The sequence below is a fragment of the Stigmatopora nigra genome, chromosome 2 (assembly GCF_051989575.1).
Source record: "Stigmatopora nigra isolate UIUO_SnigA chromosome 2, RoL_Snig_1.1, whole genome shotgun sequence".
NCBI lineage: Eukaryota > Metazoa > Chordata > Actinopteri > Syngnathiformes > Syngnathidae > Stigmatopora > Stigmatopora nigra.
Genome location: NC_135509.1, coordinates 12636573 through 12656894, shown reverse-complemented (window position 1 = coordinate 12656894; position 20322 = coordinate 12636573). Strand labels below are relative to the sequence as shown.

Genomic DNA, 20322 nt, shown 5'->3' with positions numbered 1-20322 from the left:
TAGAAAAAAATTTGTATTCACAAATACAGTGCAGTTAAATGGCCATTCACAAAATACATAGAACAACAACAATTGACATTCTTTGTAACAAATCACAGAAGGAAGGACTCAGTCAGACATCTTCCTGAAACAATGATCATATTAAGAAAAAAAAAGTTGTTAGTTCAAAAATTATTGATTTATTTTTTCATCATCAATTATTTACTCACCACAGTAACTGGAGATGGTGAGACTGTTTCATGATCAAGGAAGGCTGAATTGAAGTATGTCTCCCCATAAGACGAAGCCATGTCATTTTCACTGGTGTCCATATCCGCACTGAAAGCCTGCTTTATTTTCTCAGGTACCAAAAAGTTCATCATCAGCACCACAACTCCGATGATAGTGCATAGCACACCTGAGAAAGATTTCAGTTCATCATAATCTCAGTCAGTAAATCCTTTTTTTTTGACAGTTTAGACATTCTCCTACTAACAATGAATTGGACTTTTATTGTTGCTAAATAGTGTTGAATTTTTTTTTCTTAATGGATTTTTTCAATTGAAAGACTAAAAAGCAGGTAAATGATAGCAAGTAAAGGATTTAGTTACCGGTAGCTAGAGCCAACCAGAAAGAAAGGCTGTACTCTGCCTCAAAAGAGGCCATCCCAATGGAGAAAACACAGTGTGGCCCATCCTTGATGGCGGCGAATGCCGCCGTCGAAATGAAGATGAGGGTGGCTGTCGCCAACATCATGTAGCTGGCGTATAAAATGACCGGCATGGAGAGGAGGACATTGGCAAGCGTCCAGCAGCAAAATGCCGTCCTGGTTAGAGTGATGAGTTATTTCTCTGGCAGTCAATAATAACCATCACATCATATCTTTCTTCATATTTCCATACCAGAGAGTGGCAGATGCGTATCGCCCCGACTGTCGATAGCGAAAGATGAGGCCGCACGGGCTGTTAACTGTGAATTTCTCGGCGATGTACAGGATGGGGTTGGGGAGCCCTTTCTCCAATGCGGCCTTGTACTCCTCCTCCATGGTCTGGTGCCAAGTGAACATCTCGTTGTAGTCAATCGTCTCGTTCAATTGGGCGACGGGATTCCCTATGGAGAGCAAGAATTTAGTTTATTTGTAGGGTTTTTTAATGTTTTTTTTGATAACCGTTTTTGTCTCACTCACCTTTGAGTGTGATATTAATGCCATACAAGCCAACGTGTAAGCCGACGTCGGCGTGAATCACCGCGTTGCTGAAAGATTTGTAGGTGGCATTTGTGCTCACGTGAGCCTCGGCCCAGTTGTCGGTAAAGTTGAGTGCTAGAGAAAAAAAAATGGGATTTGATTGCTGTTGCTGCTAAAAAAAAAAAAAGAACAGTATGTATTTATACATAATCCGCAATATGGACGTTTTGAGATCTACTTTCCAACTGACAAAGACATTTGGGCGTCCAATAGTGTGGAGTCCAATCATCTGCTGCGAATTTTAATGTTTTTTTTTTTTGTTGCTAGTTGAGGTCAAATCAATTTGAAGTGGGAGATTGGCAGATAACAAACGTTTGTTCGGTCGCTGACTAAGATGCAATACAATTCATTTACATTCAAGTGAGTATACAGTGATTTAGTATTATAGAAAACTTATATTAATAAAATAGTCAGTTAACTATATTAGCACAGTAGTAATATAGTCATTCACATTTGTGGTCGTTAATATGAAAAGATACATTCTTTTGCTAGGTCATTATTCTATCTTTCCTGTGTCAGTGAATTTAGTCAAAAAATACCTGTTTAGTACACATTTGGCAAGAAAAAAGATAACTAAGAATGTTGTTACGCAGTTAATGTTCAATGCTTTACAATTTAAAAAAAAATAGATTTTAATGTTAAACATACATGCTGTTACAAAAAAAAATGGATTGGCAAAAATCGAGATTAAAGGGAAAATTGGGATCTAAGTTCTTCGAAAACTCACCGACGATGATAGCTCCGATAAATAAGCTCAAGATGATCCTCACCAGCCAGAACAGCCGCTATTTCCAAAGAAAAAGTTTTTAAAAAGTTTTAAAGTGGATTTTAAGACAGCGAACAGATTTCAGAGGTTTTCACTGACTGATTTTCCTCGAATTCCGGGCAGAATGAGCAGCAGACAGATTGCCGGGACAAGGAAACACACAATGACGGTGAGCAAGTGACCGCTGAAGATGAAGGAAGTCCTTCTCATGTGGTAGAAAGGATAAACGTCGTCGTAGAAAGTCATGGCGGCTTCTGTAGAAAGAAGCAAATATCCGCGTTACAGGTTGTTGGAAAAATGGGGAAAAAATGAAGGACAAACCTGAATCTTGGAAGTGGAGGCTTGAAGGTGGGAATGTGACTCATGAGGATGCATACACCTGTTTTATACACCAGGAAATAGATGCTTTGACTGGAAAAAAAAACAGGGGAAGGATGTGAGGAAACAGTAAATAGCCAGCCCCATTTTGGGAATTCCAGGTCACATGGTTTTTATGTTGACTGCATCTCAACGTACTGCCCTCACAATTTTTCAAACTGCACATGAGGTAAGCATGACTCTCTTTTGTCTATGATTACTACGGCGCTATTATATCACTTGATGACGTACTTTGATTTGCAGCTTGAGATCAGATCCTTATTTAGGTGGAATACTACAGACCATTTTTCTCAGATGGTCAATGGTGGGATTTTGTTCATGTAAGAAATAGGTTTATTCATTTAAAATGTTTTTATGACTATTTTTGTTAATAACAAAAATGGAATGTTATTCTTTATTAATGCTATTTTGATGTACAATGTTAGAGTGCTATTACATGTTATGTTTTTTTTAATTCATTTCTCATCTAAAATGACTCTTCTGTGGCCCCCAAAATATTAATTAATTCATATATGTGAGCAAGTTATGTGACTACATTTTGACAAAGCAGAGAAAATTATTCCCAAAATAGTGAAGAGGATAAAAAACAAACCCAGAAATGAAATGATGTAGAAAAACAAAGTTTTCACAAATATTTAATTAAAAAAACAACCCCAAAAACAAATTAATTTAAAATTACAGTGAATACAATATACTTCCGTACTTACCCCTCATAAAACAGAACAAAAAATATAGCATATTCTACTATGTCAAGAGGTCAATCCTTCCTGTAGGTATAGAGATGTGTAAATGTGAGCTTGTCTTGACTTTACCTGAACTTTTCACAAGTCTTCCACGGTTGTTGGTTGCAGACTCAGCTCAGCAGTCTCTCCGCATCAATGGAATTGCGTAAAGGCCTTTGGAGTGTTTGCTCACTCTTTGCTTGGCTCTTCATTGTCGGTGAGTGGACGGAAACAAAAAGGCCTTCTAATCCCAACAATGATGTCGCTGATAAGACAGGGCTTATCTTTTGAGCAGATTCACGCTGTGAAATTACGTGGGAAACTCCTCGCTTTGACGGCTGGTACAACAGCTTAGGTTGTCCTAAACGCGGAGCAGCGGGTGAGTCAAAAAAAATAAAGAATATGATTGTACCAATAAGGAAGTAGTTTGACTTCTGAGCATAATGTGGACAACTTTTCCCGTTGCTGATTTATTGCTGTAGGAGTGGCAATTATTTGCTAAAGTTTGTCAAATGCTATTGCCTGTCAAGGTTTATGATGAAAATAGTAGTCACATTTTGTTCGAACAGGTCAAATTTCATTCTAAAACTATTTCATTATTTCTCAGTGAATGGTTGAGAATGCAAAAATTAGAAGGAATGTTTATTAGTTTTTTTCACATTTTTTAATGAAAAAAATCCCTTCTTAATTGAATTAAATTTGTCTTAAAAAGTAAATAATTCAAAAATATGAAGACAATAGCTACAATACAGCCTGGTTTTACATTTATTTGTTAAAAAAAATTATATTTTCCTTTTTTTAAATTGTATTCAGCGATTTATTTTTTAAAATAGTAAGCGAAATAAGAGGCTAAAAACAATTATCCATTTTGAGGTCAATCATTCTCTTAAACAACTAAATAATTTATCTTAGAAAAAGGGAAAGTGTGAGACAAATTAAAGAAATGAAAATGTTTTAATTGACATTTATGTTTCTCTGCAGGCTCCAACCTGATGCGTCTCGTGCCCGCAAATTTCCGAGATGGCGTCTACCAAGTTGAGCGTGAGCCCGAACTGCCCAATCCGAGAAGCCTGAGCCGCATCCTCACCACTGGTTCTTCTGGGTTGCCTTCCACACAAAACCACACCGTGTTATCCTTGTTTTTTGGTAAATATATAGTACCTACCTTCATCGAATTCTCTCACTTTTCTCCCACAACTAAAAAAAAAGCCGCTCAATGTGCACTGTTTGCTATTCCAATGGTCAAATAAATTGTCATATATAATCATTTGGACATATGATAGAGAACTTAGGATTCTTTTATGGGCCGTTGTCAATGACGTTTTCATCATTTTCTGTGTAGGCCCTGATTGACAGTAAGTAGCACCAAATAAAGAGGAAATACTTTTTAACCCAAACTGGAGGAAATACTCTCCAAAATTAATGATTCTCTTAACAGATTATTTATTATAGAGCTTGATAATTTATGTTGAAATGGATGAATGGTTTGCGTTTCAGGTTTCCATGTGTCATTTGAAATCACAAATTCAAGGACTCCTGGATGTCCACCAGAATTTATGAACATCCATGTCCCTAAAGGGGACCCTGTTTTTGACCCGGATGGGACCGGTAGTGTTCTGCTGCCCTACATGAGAGTCTTATGGGACAAAAGCACAGGCCAGAGTCCCGGCAACCCTCGCACACAGGTGAAAGTGGAATTATTCATTGATATTTGGATATATATATATATGTATATATCCTGATCTTCTACATAAAACAGCATATTAAGAGTAGGGATGCTATTTTTGTGCACTTCCAGGTCAACACAGTCACGGCTTGGATTGATGGCAGTTCTATCTATGGCCCATCCACTTCCTGGTCAGACTCCTTAAGAAGTTTTTCGAATGGTCTCCTGGCCTCTGGCTTGGAATGGAACATGCCAAGACAAGCAAATGGACATACTCTCATGTGGAGTGCTGCTGACCCCACAACGGGTGATAACGGACCGTGGGGACTCTACGGTGAGATGGATTTGATGACTTGAACTTGGTTCAATACATCCAATTACGTTCATTGTTTTGCTTTTGATCATATTTACAACTATAGTAAATATTTTTTTTACAGATATTGGTAATGCAAACATTTAAAATTGACATCAGGGCTGCATTTATCTGACATTTTTGGTATAATGTAGTATTAGACTGAGCTCTCATCCTTGTGTCTAGAGTTGGGAAACGCTTGGGCCAACGAAAATGTGTTCACGGCGGCGGAAGGAATCATTTGGTTCCGTTACCACAACTATTTAGCCTTCAAAATGCATCATGAGCATCCGCAATGGTCAGACGAAGAGCTGTTTCAAAATGCCAAGAAAACACTTGTGGCTACTTTCCAGGTACACTTTTAATTTAATATTATTTCCTCCATTCCAAAACAGGATTTGACCCTCCTATGTTATTTCCATTATCTTTTCAATCCAAAAATCTACTGGTCACATTTGATGTAAGTGATGGGGAGGAAAAATCACTGGTTCATAAACAACCATCGTAAATAAAGGTCTTTCTCGGCAATAACAATAGTGTCTCCAAAACAGAACATTGCTCTTTATGAATGGCTGCCAGCATTCCTGGGAGGCAGAACTCTTCCTGCTTATTCAGGTAAGAACACACGTAAATGATGAGTTTGGGCCAGGTCAAATAATAAAAAGTGTTTCTCAGTTGAATGGGTGCCCACAGTTAAAGTTATTTATTGTCAAAAAATTGCCCTTTGTTTTAGTAGGTGACTTATTGTCTTTTGGTAGGAATGATGTCAGCATAGTTATCATTTGCTGCAATTGAGTGTGTGCTTTGTTTGCTTAAATAAAGGAAAAATTGTATCATTTAATGCATGGGTCGGGAACTTAGGGCTCGGGAGCCACATATGGCTCTTTTACTGGGTGCACAAGGCTGTGTAACAATGTTGTGTCAAGATATAAAACATTTTCATATATTGTTACTTTTAAATTCATAGTATGGCTCGCAAAGAACAACATTTGAAAATAGGAATTGTTGATGGGTCTCTCTGTCAAAAAGGTCATTTTTTGCCTTTGCCTGCAATGAAGCATGCTTTGCTTAGCATATTATTAAAGATGTTTAAGGTACTGGCACATATGCTTTACAATAAGAAGATTATATGCAGAATATGTCTTTGTGCTAAGAGCTAACTTATGAGATGTATCATGTCAAATTTGGAATCATGTGTGCAGGTTATCGCAAGTTTGTCGATCCCGCTGTCTCCCCCGAGTTCCAGGCCGCCATGGGATTAGTTATCACTATGGCCCCTCCTGGTGTTTACATGAGGTACTCATTTTGAAATTGCAAATGTCTTTCTTTCTAATATGAGTCGCAGATGAGTGATGTCATAAATCCTTTGTCCAGAAACCGAAGTTGCCATTTCCGAGAGATCGTGAACGCCGACGGCAGCTCGTCTCCAGCCTTGAGGCTTTGCAACAGCTTTTGGAAACGTCAGGTACCATTGACTCTCATTTTCTAAACATAACTCATCTCATTTTATGAACTGCTTTATCCTCACTAGGGTCACGAGGGGTGCTGGAGCCTATCCCAGCCAACTCCGGGCCAGAATCGGTGGCCAGTCAATCACAGGGCACAAGTATACAAACAACCATTCATGCGCACAGTCATTGTCCAATCAGCCTACAATGCATATTTTTGGAATGTGGGAGGAAACTGGAGTACCCGGAGAAAACCCACACAAGCCCGGGGAGGAACGTTCAAATTCCATACAGGTGTACCAGCCTGGATTTGAACCCAGGTCACCCCAATGCAAGGCCGACACGCTAACCACTCATCCACCTCGTCACCTTTTATGATGTGAAATATAAAATGTATATGTGTAAATGAATGTATGCCATCTTTTGTTGTGATCAGGAGATAAATGTGAACAGAAGCAGCGATGTGGATGAGCTCCTCTTGGGCATGGCCTCTCAGATTGCGGAGGAAGTGGACCACATTGTTGTGGAGGATTTAAGAGGTGATAAAGAAGGGCGTAAAATGATGCCAAGAAAATATTGCCTTTTTTTTTTGCAGTATTCTGAATCTCATCTAATCTTTGACAGACTTCATGTACGGACCACTTAAGTTCACTCGCACAGATTTGGTGGCGCTGACTGTCCAAAGGGGGAGAGACTTTGGGCTGGGGAGCTACGCAAAAGTCAGGCAGGCTCTGAATCTGCCTCCTGTAAATAGGTTTCAAGATATTAATCCTCAGTTAAACAAGGCCAAAGCAAAGGTAAAATGCTGATTTTTTTCTTTTTCTAAAAAAAAAATGATGTGAATAACTCAGGATATTGTTCAACAGTTGCTCCAAGACGTTGCACAAATTTATCACGGTGACATCTCCAAATTAGAACTCTTCCCAGGAGTTCTGCTAGAGTCAGTGGGTGGTCCAGGTCCAGTTTTCTCTGCTATAATCTTGGACCAGTTTGAACGCATAAGAAATGGTGATCGCTTTTGGTTTGAGAACAAACACAACGGGTGAGCTCCTCCCATTGTCATATCGTAGGTCTGGTTTTCTTTGTATACATATCATTTATTATTCTATTAATTTATTTCAATTTTAAAAGGGAACGTAACAGAAAATATATTCATCATGAATACTTATTCTCTTCTCAGGTTGTTCACAGATGACGACATCCAAAAAATCCGTAACGTGACTTTTCGCGACGTCCTGATTGCGGTCATGAATGCCGACGAGTCTGATGTCCAAAGCAATGTGTTCTTCTGGAAGCCCGGTAGGCTGATTTTGAATTATGGACTAAGGTCTACATCTAGGATCTAAGATCTAAGAACCTTGTGGACTTTCTGTGTGTGGCTCCAGTTTTTTACCTACGTCTACAATGTCTTCTGTGTCTTGTGTCTTGTTACTGGAACCGAGAAATTTCCCAAATACGGGATGAAATAAAGTTCTAATCTAATCTAACATAAATTGTAGGTGAGTGAATATACAAGAATGATCTTTTGCCCTTAGGTGATCCTTGTCCACAACCCACTCAGCTGAAAGCATCCATGCTCCACCCTTGCACTAATGCCACCAAACTCAATTACTTTGATGGGAGCAAAGTTGGATTTGGGATATGTATTATCTCACTCTTTCTCTTCCCTGTTGGTGAGTCTCATGCAATCACCACTGTCTATTTAGCATCTGCTTTCATATTCATGGCACCTTCATGTTGTTCAAAGTATTTACTAAGTATTACGTAAACCTCTGATAAAGGTATATTGTCTCTCCCTTTAATCGCAATGCCGCCGCAGTGAGTTATCTGGTGGCCTCTACGGTGGCATATCATCGCAAGTACTACTACAGAAAGCTCACAAAAAGAAGGAATCCCACTGGAAGAACTGACGCCACAATTTCAGGATTCGCCGGTGAGATATTTACTGAGATTCTTGTGTGTTTTGTGAAAAATCATTGTCTCATACATCACCTTTTTCTTTCTCCGAAGCCAATGAGTGGCAGAACTATAAAAAGCCTTTCCATCCGGTCCGCATAGAGGTCACGGATGAGAGGAACTTGCAGATTAGTGACAGATCTGGAACCCCTCTACGGTGTCTAAATTTGAACAGACAACGGGGCCTTGATGTTCTCATCTCCAATGACTCCTACCAGAAAGCTCTCCTTCTTCGAGTGGCCAAAGAATCTGACCTGGTTGGAATAAGCAGAAGCGCTAAAGACTTCTTTATCTCTCCAACACCCTCTCATCCCTGCTTTCCTTTTGTGCTTCAGGTCCTATTTTTTGATGACGAGGCTAAACGTAGCGCATTCCTCGAGTGCCTGATTGACAACAGAGGTGGGATTAGCGTCCGGGAGGTCCGCGAGAAGGAGTTACTGAAGGAGGCGTTAACAGGAGAGCAGAGGGCGCAAATTGTGGAAACATTCATCCGACACGCTTTCGCCAAGGTTTGGTTGATAGATACTATTTTTTATTACTATTATAAATCGCTGCAAATTAAGTGTTGAATCCTACGTAGATTTATAAGAAACGGAATCCCGTTGAGGAAAATGATCACTGTAAGGTCTACTGGTCAAAATGGATTGGACATCTATGACTGTCAATCGCAGTATAACATGAACAATGACATTTACTACAGTTGGAGGGTTTTCTATGCAAAATTTGAATGCGCCACATTTTGAGGGAGCGAGGGGAGTTGCCTTGATTAGCTGCGAATGGAATCGGTATATTCAAATCTCTGACTTTCGTTTATAAGGTCAGACAAATGATCAAATACTAAAACAAACTCAACTCTTTGAACGGACACATGATAGACTTGAAAAACAGCCCAGCGCTTAAAAAAAAATAACAAGAAATATATCACTGTATTTTAAAGTTGAAGGGAGTCTCGACCCAGAACATACATTGTAGTAGTGATAGCAATAAAATAGTGAACAACAAGCAAAATTGGTGTCCAGCTTTAATGTATTACAAATCTCTTAATCTCCTTGTTTAAGGGGGAAAATACTGTATATAAGTTGCAGGGATGTATAAATCGCAGGCTCAAGCAAAATGTGAAAAAAAGTTTGACTCGTTGTACACATGCGTACTTTAAATATGACTGTGTTTGTATTGCTTAGGTATTGGAAATAGAGCGCTGTGATGCTGGGGACATAACTAGCATTTCCAGTAAGAAAGCCAAAGAAGTTTTGCAGTGCGAGTTGACAGCTGCAGAGTTTGCTGACGCCCTGGGACTCAAACCCGATTCCATCTTTGTAAACTCCATGTTCTCCCTTGCCGATAAAGACGGGAATGGCTACCTCTCCTTCCAGGAGTTTCTTGATGTGATTGTCATTTTTATGCAGGGTAAACATATTTGACATTGGTTTGCTCAATTTTGTGTTGCACGACAAGATTCTAGTGTGAGTTGTATACGTTTGCGTAGGAACTCCCGAGGAAAAGTCCAGATTGATGTTCTCCATGAATGACGTCGGCGGAACGGGTCATTTGTCAAAAGAAGAATTTGCCAGGATGCTCAGGTTCGAGTCATACTTTTCTTTCATCAATCTACATTTGATAGGGAATTATTTATAATGTTTTCAATTCACTTCAAGGTCATTTATCGAAATCTCCAATGGCGCCTTGTCGAAGAAGCAGACCGAAGATGCCATCAGAGCCACCATGCAGGCCGCCGGCTTTAACGACAAAGAGAATATTTCGTGGGAAGACTTCCATTTTCTTCTGCGGGATCATGAAAGGGTGCTGCAGTTTGCTCAGCTCAATGTCAAAGGTTAAAGAAGGTTTTGTTTGCCATTCGCCTCAATTCTAAACTATTGTTTGATTACTCGGATTGTTTTCTACACAGGATGGGAGAATCGGAGTGAGAAAGTGCTCAATCGAGACCAGAGAGTTTCTTTTATCTGCCCAGTGAACAGGTAAAAATGTCTCACGATTGTAGGGAGAACGGGGTTGGTTGTCAAAATTTGTACTCTTTAAAAAAATATATTTTTTATTTATTTATTTATTTATTTTGGTGGTCTTACAGCAATGACAAAGCAGGACTGGACATGCGGCGACGGAAAAAGTGGGTGCACATTTCCATGTTGATGACTAGTAGCTAATAATCATTTTTTTTTAAATGGTTATAACCATTTTTTTTATCTAACCGTTTTATTCCAGGTTTGACTTAAACACATCCAATGTTTACGTTCTGGCCAGACGTGACCCCTACGTAAGAAACCCCTTCCGGCAGAAGATCCAACAGTTCAAACGATTCATCGAGAACTACCGCCGGCATATGGTTTGCGCCATGGTGGTTTACGGTTTAACGGCTGGGGTGGCGTTCGAGAGATGTTACTGTGAGGAGAAAAAACGTCTCGGTTGTCCTTTAGCAGCACAAGCAAAGCCTATAATTCATTTCCAACTCGCTCTGCAGACTATAGTTTGCAGGCCATGGCGACGGGCATGCCCGATACCTCGGCAGTGGGCGTGGTGGTATCCCGCAGCTCGGCGGCTGCCATTTCCTTCCTGTTTCCCTACATGCTCCTGACTGTGTGCCGCAACCTCATCACCATATGCAGAGAGACTTTCCTCAACCGATACATCCCTTTTGATGCCGCCATTGACCTTCATCGCCAAATGGCTGCCACGGCTCTCATCCTCGCAGGTTGCCAGACACCTCTAACTTTGTGACTAACGTATACTATCCATAGGTTGCACTTAATGTAAGTATCTTTTATAGTTGTTCACAGCTTGGGCCATGTGGTCAACATCTACATCTTCTCCATAAGTGACCTCAACATCTTGGCTTGTTTGTTCCCCACGTTTTTAAGTAACAATGGGTAATGTCCAGTTTTTTTTCTTCCTAATGTTGCCAATGAGGCTATGTGTGTATTTTTAAATGACACAGTGAATCTCCAAAGTTGTGAAAATGATAAGATGGCTATATTCCTTTTGACTTTGTGGCTGGAGCTGTCCCTCTGCAAAATGAGAATGTGACACATTTAAAGGGAGTGAGAGTAGTCACCTTGCTTGGCTGCGAATGTGAAAAAGCATGTTGAAAAATCGCCAAATTGACTTCATAGACTCTTAAAAAAATGGCTTCCTTTTTTTGTGTTTAGATTAAGTATGTCTTTTTAAAAAATATTTTCAAAGACTCAGAGCAGACCTTAGTGGACCCCCAGGCCAACAATTGGGCAAACCCACATTGGTCCCCAGGCCATACTCTGACCACCTCTGACTCACGATGACTCCTGCTTGTTTACAAAACATTTGCTGAGCCACAACAAAAATGAGAGCATAATTACTCAGCTTTATATCAAATAAACATCCATTAACAACAATAGATGCCCAATCTATTTCAACCACAGATAAATTGGACGGCTGGATCAATAGCAGCCAAAAATGCTGTATACTAGCTCAGCTTAAAAAGGCATACTGTATATAATCAGTGGGATATTTTTAATTGTATCATTGATCTGTGTTTTTACTCTGTGTGTTTTTAGGTCTGAACTTCCTTTCAAATGGTCATGGTGGTTCTTTCAAACCGTTCCAGGTACTCAATGCTTCTGAATTGAATCGTAACAGAGCGCCACCTTCTCACCCTCTTCCACACTTTATTTGTTCATGTTCATCTCAGGTCTCACCGGCGTGCTGCTTCTCCTCACTTTGTCGTTCATTTACGTTTTCGCCTCCCGCTATTTTCGCCGCATCAGTTTCCGAGGCTTCTGGATCAGTCATTACCTTTATGTCGTGGTGTATATTTTGGTAAGCCATCTACCCCACTTGAAAAATCCCAATCGTTGGTTTCTTACGTATGGTGGTTCCTTCAGACCATCCTCCATGGCAGTTTCGGTCTCCTTCAAGAACCGCGTTTCTACATCTTTCTCATCCCGCCTGCGTTAATCTTCTTATTGGACAAACTCATCAGTCTGAGCCGGAAGAAAGTGGAGATTCCTGTGATCAAAGCAGAACTGCTGCCTTCAGGTGACTTTCAGTTCCTTCTTACCAATGAAGATATTGGTCATGCCTGGGGTAACAACTCCACCAGTAATAATGATTGTCTTCACTAAGTTTGGCTGTTCTCCCCGCAGGCGTCACTCATCTGGAGTTCAAGCGACCACATGGCTTTGTGTATCGTTCGGGCCAGTGGGTCCGCATCGCGTGCCTGATGTTGGGCACGGATGAGTACCACCCATTCACACTCACATCAGCCCCTCACGAGGAGACGCTCAGCCTTCACATAAGGGCCGTGGGACCCTGGACCAACCAGCTCAGAGAACTGTACAGTGGAGAAACTGGAACTGAGATCTGCGCTTATCCAAAGGCAAGACTCATTTTGGGTCACTCAAATCTGCATTTTTGTGACTGTGTTAGACAACCACTTGATTTTAAGCAACATTGTTAGATGAGATAAAAAAAAATGTTTAAAAAAAACAATACTAGAGTGTAATAATGAGTTCTGGTATTGTGATCCTTTGACATCAGCTGTATTTGGACGGCCCGTTTGGCGAGGGTCACCAAGAATGGACTGACTTTGAAGTGTCCGTTTTGGTGGGAGGGGGCATCGGCGTCACGCCGTTTGCCTCCATCCTTAAAGATCTGGTGTTCAAATCCTCCATCAAGTCAAAGATTCAGTGTCAGAAGGTACACTAGCCGTTCATTAGTCAAGACCCAGAGGTATGGGACCGGGGTCACGTTATTATTGGGCCATCTTTCTCAGGTCTACTTCATCTGGGTGACGCGGACGCAGCATCAGTTTGAGTGGGTGTCAGACATCATCAGAGAGGTGGAGGAGATGGACACGTTGGACCTGGTGTCAGTTCACACTTACATCACGCAGGTGGCCCAGAAGTTTGATCTTCGCACCACCATGCTGGTGAGCCAAGAAACCACCTTTTATTTATCGGGAAGAAAAAAAAGAAAACAATAGAAAGGCAATTTTGGTTGTGTAATATTTCTTAATGTGCCAACAGTATGTGTGCGAACGTCACTTCCAGAAGGTTTGGAACCGCAGCCTGTTCACTGGACTGAAATCAGTCACCCATTTTGGCAGGCCACCCTTTGAGTCCTTTTTCAGCTCACTACAGGAAGTTCATCCACAGGTCAGTCAAATTTTTGGGGGCCTTCTCACTACCCCTTGCGTCCATACATTCAATACAAATGATAAAATGTATGTATCAGCCACACGCTTATTTATTTAATTATTCATATATTTATTTATTTATTAACTTATTCATCATATATTTATTTATGTCTAAAATGTATTTTCCTGTCTGTATTCTCACCCTCTTGTTGCTATTGTGACAATGAAATTTCCCAAATATGGGATCAATAAAGTTATCTAATCTAATCTAATATTTACTGCAGGTGTCCAAAATGGGTGTGTTCAGTTGTGGACCACCAGGACTGACCAAGAATGTGGAGAAAGCCTGTCAGCACATGAACAAAAGAGATCAGGCTCTGTTTATGCATCACTATGAGAACTTTTAAATTGAGAAATTAAGTTCATCATGTATTTGTGCTATGTTTTTTTTTCAAATACCCTCTGCTGGTAAAGAATGAGCTGTCTCAATCTAAAAATGCTCCTCAAGGACGTCCTGTTTTATGCAGCATTACCTTTTTTTTTGTCTATAGATTTTCAATACAATACATTAAGCTGCCCTTCAAGTGTCCTTCTTCCAGTCAGCTGATTTTTACTTCTGATTTAGTCTTGATGTGTCATTGTGGGCAAGACATGCTCTCATCACTGAATTTCACATGGATGATATGACAATTTCTATTATAGTCAATTAAGATTAAGTTTATCTCATTGTTCCCTGCAAATATTTACAAATACGGAATCCCAGTTTATTGGTATTGTGATCTAATCCAGCTCACGTTGCAGAACATTCCCGCCAATAATTTGAACGGAGAGCCAAGGGCGTATCATCGAAATGTTTAAGATGTGTACGTCTGCTCAGTGTGTTAACCGTTTGCATGGGTGTCTTTAAGAGCCTTCTAATCTTCTTAGTCTTGGTAAGTACCCAGCTAGAAATCAGCCACCGTCCAGATTGTCTCGCCCTCACTCAGACGACGACAACAACAACAACAACAACAACAAAGGGCGCTTCTACGGGCGCGGTGGCTTCTCTGGCATGAAATATGCACCTCCCTTCCTTTGGGAAGTGCGCTGACCGAGCTGTGGAAGAAGTGTTGGAGGGCCTGCTACACTTGAAAATGTTCAGCAGCCCCAGGAAGAAGTGGTTCATGAGGAAGAACAAGAAACAGTACCAAGAGCAGCAGCAGAGGTCGGCCAGAAGACCGGGCGCCAAACACCGGATGCGCTGGACCGCTCAGCTCCTCCAACAGCACAGGCAGAAACTCCTAAGCGAGCTGGACGTCAACGCCGTACTCCCCTACCTTGTCTACGACAAGGTCTTCTCGCTCGGGGAATACAAGGAAATTCTGGGGCAAGAGTCCAACAAGGGGCGCGCTGAGATTTTTCTGGACTGCTTGTCTTCTAAAGAACCTGCTGCCTTCTGCTCCTTCTGCTCAGTACTGGAGGAGGTTTGCCCACATCTGCTGACCTGCTTACTCCTGGACGGAGATGGTAATGTATTTATTGTCTTTACAAGGGTAACTCAAGTGTGTTAAAAGTGTGTTTTTCACTTTAAAGAAAGATGACTGACAGATTGGGAGAAAAAAAAATAACATGATACTTTAAAGTTGTACTACAATATAGACATGTAAAAACAGGTTATGTTTGCAAACTAGTACTGAGAACGTTTGTTTCAGTTTCATTGACGGTGAAAGACGTTCCATCTCATTTGACTGGGAGGGACGTCTATCGCCATCAATGGTGACCCAAGTTAAGTAAGTTAAGTCAGCAGTGCAGACTAAGAGCAGGCGAAAAATAGCTTCCTAAACCGGGGGATGGCTGAGGGGATTAGTGAGCCGACAGCCTTTGTAACGGGCCGCTGGAGGCATATGGCCGGCGTGTCTGCTGTCTGTGGCGCGGAAAAGGGGGCTTGATTGGATGGTAATGCTACCTCCAGTCAAGTAGCGTTTATGTTCAGTTAGCACTTGTTGGATTGTGGGCTCAAGTCTGTTCATTTTGTATGTCCCTTTAAATCATTTCATTTCTGCCGCATCATATGTAGATTATGGTAATTTTCTTTTTACAATTTATATGCCCTGATTAGACATTTTTCTAGTCATGAAAAGGATTGGCTTTTATTTGTCACCCCAGACTCAAAATGATGTTTTCGTAAAGCCTATCGACAGCCAGAATATGTAATACTGTTAAAAAGTTATCCTTGGTTCAATCATAAAATAACCATAGGCGTTTTTTTTTTTTCTTTATATGATTATGGCACTTCTGATAACTTAGCACAGGGATGGCCATGTCCGGTTCTGGAGAGCGCCAATCCAGTCTGTTTTCCATGTCTCCCTCCGCCAACACACCTGAATCAAATCATCTGGATCACTATCAAGCCTGTGGACAGCTTGCTGATGTGTTGATCGTTTGATTCAGCTGTGGTAGAGGAGGGAGATGTGGAAAACAGACTCATATAATCTTTATGGACTATGGGATGTTTTCTTAATTGTGAAGAAAATAGTTTCCTCTTCAATTATACAAAAAAAGTTCATACTACAATGATGATTCAGGTTTGATTTTTTAAGTTCAAAACGTTATAGTCCTAGCGTACATACATTTAGAGATGGATCCTTTTTTTTGCAGAAATAGATGGTGCTCCAGGAGAAGACAAAAAAGCAGGGGTTCCCATGCTTCTCCCTAACAATTCTGCAGGGGAACCCATGTGCCCACCTCCATTGTACCCTGACACAAGGTAAGATTGCTTGTCTCATTCTATTCAGTGATTTTTAGAAGAAAAATTATTTCATAAAAAATAGCCTAGTCTATCATAGAAATAAAGCCTAGTATACTATTATATATTATATTTCTACTATAGAAATAAATAATACTTTTTCACATTAATTCATTTTCTGAACCACTTATCCTTACAAGGGTCGCGGGGTACAAGCATTCGCACTCAGACTCATACCTAGCTGCAATTTAGATTGTTTAACCATCCTACCATGCATGTTTTTTGAAATGTGGGAGAAAACTGGAGTACCCGGAGAAAACCCACGCAAGCCCGAGGACACCATGCAAACTCACTAACAGCGAATAATCAAATCCCTTGGACACCAGCTCATGGAAACGGACATTTGAATATGACGGAACACTTCTTTCGGGCTGACTCATGATTGTCACATTGAAGTTAACGTGTCTACTCTTGGCGTCACAGCTGAGTGACGGCTCATCTCTGCGTGAGGGTGGACCCCCGGAGAGTACCCTCGGCACAGCTGCCACCGATGAAGGAGGGGCGAGGCCGCATGGAGGCGTTGTTTGGGCGCGTGGGGGTGCTTGAGCTTAAAGTGACGGGACAGACTAGTTGATATGCTCCCCAGACCGTTAAGGAGGCCTCTTTAATGCGCGACAGCTAAGTCAGCATTGAGACGGCGTGCCTGTCGGCGAGGCCCCGAGCGTGCACACACTGGACAAGATGACAGCAACACACACATCTCGCCACCACCAAAACAGCCCACGCAGCACAGAGTGGTCAGAGAGCCACCACACAGCACGCAGCCCACTCGCAAGGCCATGTAAGTCCTCTCGGAAATTATTTTACCAACGTATACGTTTCGCCGTGATTTTTTTCTGGACGTCTTCCAAACCTCGAAAGGTCGGACTTGTTCGCGACTTAACTTTATTTTGAGAGATAACGTGCGGACGGGTCCAAGTCAGCAGTCCGTCAAGGTCGAGTAGGCGTACATCCATGCTGAAAAATAGCGTAATCGTTTGTTTATTCAATCCGAGAGAGGAAGTAGGACACCAAGCGCCCGGAGGTTCGGCGCCGTGTGGCAGAGTGAGCCGCGCTCGTCAAGGAACAATGTCTTTTTGGGGCGGAACATTTGCACTGAGGCATTTGTTTTGTGGAGATTGGCAGTTGTATTGATTAGGCGGTGCTGGTTTAGGAGGAAGGGAATGAACCAAAGGTAGTGGTAGCGCTTTAAAAAAGTGTGGTGGGAACAGATGTGAAATTGACTGAATTTGGTTTCAGTGCTGTCAGCTGAAATATTGCTTTAGTAAACTTGTTTTTTTTTTAATTGGCTGAGTTGCTGAGAAGAGTCATCTCATCTGAACAGAAATGAATTTGCTGATTTAAGAGCATTGAGCATGAATGATTTAACAAAAGGCAATAGATGGGAATGGGATTGTAGTTTTGTGGTGGCATTTAATTCAATTTCATTTGTCTTCGAAATTTATATTCCTTTTTTAGCATATCATTTAAAGGATAAAAACAAATTAATTGATTTTGTCAGCCTTATTCAGACCTGTCATTCTTTTGGTCAGGTACACAGGAAAAAATGGTTAGCTTAACATTTTTATATTATGCAGGCATATCGCCCTCTGCATATTTGCAATGATCAAAATTTTATTTGATTGTTTGTTTGTTTTTGTTATTTGGCAATTCATTAACGCTTAATCAAGAATTAATCATTGTTCAGGCCAGGTGATGAGTTTTTTTACTCGTTTGCTCCATTATATTCATTATTATATGTATATAGTAATACACATTTTAATCACTGTGTAATGTCATGTGTTATTAATCCCCTCGTCGCACACACAATCTGATATTGAAATCAAAAGATGTATGGAGCAAACTTATATTTAGTGGATATATACATTTTAATTAGGGCTGGGCAATGATTACATAAGCATATTAATTGAGATTACTCGAATGAAATTATCAGGTCCGGTTTTTGGATCCTTATTCATATGACATGAGTGACAACGTTATTTTCAGTCTACATTTTAGGCCACTGTAAGAGCAATGTTATTGCCGTTAGATTGATGGAAACTGCAAAAAAAATGGCTACTCGTTATTCTAAATTCACAATATTTTTTAACAGTATTTTTACTATATGTTTCGTTAAAGAACGATTCCAGAAAATGTCTTCTTTGGTAACATTCAAATATCATTCGTCGATTTTGACCTCGACCCATTTAACAATTCAATGCTCCGATTTAAATGAAAATCCACATTGAGGATAAAGAAAGACAGCGCCATCTGGCGAGGTAACGAGCTTTCCGTCGCCCCGGTGCAAATTCCTTCCTGCATAAATCACTTTCTCCTCTCGAAGGATATTTGTGTGTGATTTGCTGATGCGAGTGGCGCGTTAAGACCCGAGGGGGGCGGCGATGATGTCACTCCTTCGTCCGTAAGTGGACAAAATGAGCCCCAGGCAGGACGGGGAGGCGGAGGCCCGGCAGAGCTGAACCCGAGCGGCGAGGTTGCGCGTCTACGTGCCGATGACTCACCTCGTAGCACATACAGAGAGAGGAGGCACTGCGACAGAACCGAGGTGCCACGGCGTGCACGCGTGTGTGCATTTCATTTCCCGCTTGCTGCAGTGCTTTGAATGTGAACAAGGCCTTTCGCTCGCAACTTCCTCTTTTGTTTGCTAGGAAACTAATAAATCACCAGGGTCGCCGGAGTACACGTTTTCAGGGCTCCGGGCCAGCTTGGCTTCCTGCGGGAACAAGCTGGCCACTTTCACAAACTGGCCTATTTACGACACGAGCGAAAAGAGCGCGTTAGCTCGTTGGCTGCCATCGACGGCGATGGAGATCCAAACCGCTTGAACTGGGAGATTTGCTAGCGAATGGTCAATGGCAGCCAATGAAGTGCAAGCTAGTCAGTGGTTTCTTATACGCTAAGAGGAAGGTAATGATTGGCCAGGACGCGTCGTTACTGTGTGGTCGCGGGGGGGGGGGGGGGGGGGGGGGGTGGAAGGAGCTGCTGCAGTAGGCCTCAGACTGCAGCACAAGCGCTGACCCCCAATTACACAAACACACACACACACAAATACACTTCATCATCAGACTGAGAAAATTGTCTGATAAGCCAACGTTTTTGTTGTTTTAGGGCTAATGGCTAACTCATTTCATTGGCTGTGAAATCTATAAAATAAAGTAATAATAATAAGAAAAATATATAATTTATATGATATTATATAATACACAAAATGCATGCAAATTTCAGCAACTGGAATTGAAGCAAAAAATGTGTCTTGGAAACCATAACACTGCACAGACCCGACTAAGTGAACATTTATTGTGTCAGTTGATGGAATTACAACCCAAACTGTGACCCATACCACCGACTTTGTTCCATTCATTGGCACACGTGTCCGCTAATGAGGATTTGTAGTTGCTCATTAGTCTTGAAAATCATCAGTATGGCGTCCTCATCAGCTGGAGGTGATGGAGCATTTTTACAGTGTGTGTGTGTGTGTGTGTGTGTGTGTGTGTGTGCGTTTGGGGAGGTCAAAGGTGAAAGAATGACTCTATTAGATTGAAAAGAAGCGCCTGATTCTTGAATTGGAGATGAATGATGGTGAATAGAATTTGTGCTACTAGGAATTCTATACTTTGTTTTGATTGTGTCAACAACCACAGGGCCATCGACCAACTCTCATGTTTACCACAGCAAAAGTGGACAAAGCTATTGACTGAAAAAGAACCCGTTTGTAGTCAATCGATTAAGTCGTCACGGCAAAAGGCCGCCGTGTTCAGCAGCGGTCATTTAAGATGAATTATTGAACACTTTACACTGGCAGATTTGCAACTTGACGTCTAGTCCATTTATTTTTGGAACCGATGATCCTTGTGGGGGGTGCTGAAGCCTACCTGAATCGGTGGCCAGTCAATCGGACA

At 41.2% G+C, this 20322-nt stretch overlaps 3 protein-coding genes across 10 annotated transcripts in view; 2 read left to right on the top strand and 1 right to left on the bottom strand.

The window, feature by feature from the left end:
- Positions 1 to 112: 112 nt before the first annotated feature.
- duoxa (dual oxidase maturation factor) lies at positions 113 to 2405 on the bottom strand. The gene is made up of 8 exons (XM_077735380.1): positions 2313 to 2405; positions 2091 to 2245; positions 1953 to 2010; positions 1166 to 1300; positions 882 to 1089; positions 591 to 805; positions 210 to 397; positions 113 to 124 (listed from the first exon to the last, which is right to left on the bottom strand). Exons 2-8 carry the CDS (start codon positions 2235 to 2237, stop codon positions 113 to 115), a joined length of 963 nt encoding a protein of 320 aa, XP_077591506.1. The 5' UTR covers positions 2238 to 2245; positions 2313 to 2405.
- Positions 179 to 14210, top strand: duox (dual oxidase). Its single transcript, XM_077740877.1, has 36 exons — positions 179 to 263; positions 344 to 428; positions 2115 to 2538; positions 3221 to 3308; positions 3387 to 3470; positions 4073 to 4237; positions 4589 to 4776; positions 4890 to 5091; positions 5296 to 5462; positions 5661 to 5724; positions 6312 to 6405; positions 6484 to 6574; positions 6994 to 7096; positions 7182 to 7354; positions 7424 to 7599; positions 7738 to 7856; positions 8093 to 8230; positions 8377 to 8490; positions 8568 to 8770; positions 8849 to 9022; positions 9695 to 9920; positions 10000 to 10093; positions 10169 to 10344; positions 10420 to 10489; positions 10600 to 10638; positions 10734 to 10912; positions 10990 to 11220; positions 11296 to 11395; positions 12059 to 12108; positions 12193 to 12320; positions 12386 to 12539; positions 12647 to 12879; positions 13041 to 13199; positions 13276 to 13431; positions 13529 to 13657; positions 13923 to 14210. Exons 3-36 carry the CDS (start codon positions 2476 to 2478, stop codon positions 14043 to 14045), a joined length of 4653 nt encoding a protein of 1550 aa, XP_077597003.1. The 5' UTR covers positions 179 to 263; positions 344 to 428; positions 2115 to 2475; the 3' UTR covers positions 14046 to 14210.
- A 425-nt stretch (positions 14211 to 14635) lies between these two features.
- The window catches only part of tjp1b (tight junction protein 1b), a 49393-nt gene continuing 43706 nt past the window's right edge, over positions 14636 to 20322 (top strand). For all 8 annotated transcript variants that reach the window (XM_077740196.1, XM_077740163.1, XM_077740144.1 and 5 more), the window contains exons 1-2: positions 14636 to 15144; positions 16282 to 16384. In XM_077740196.1, the coding sequence (XP_077596322.1) occupies positions 14697 to 15144; positions 16282 to 16384 (551 nt within the window). In that variant the 5' untranslated portion in view covers positions 14636 to 14696. The remainder of the gene's footprint in view (positions 15145 to 16281; positions 16385 to 20322) is intronic.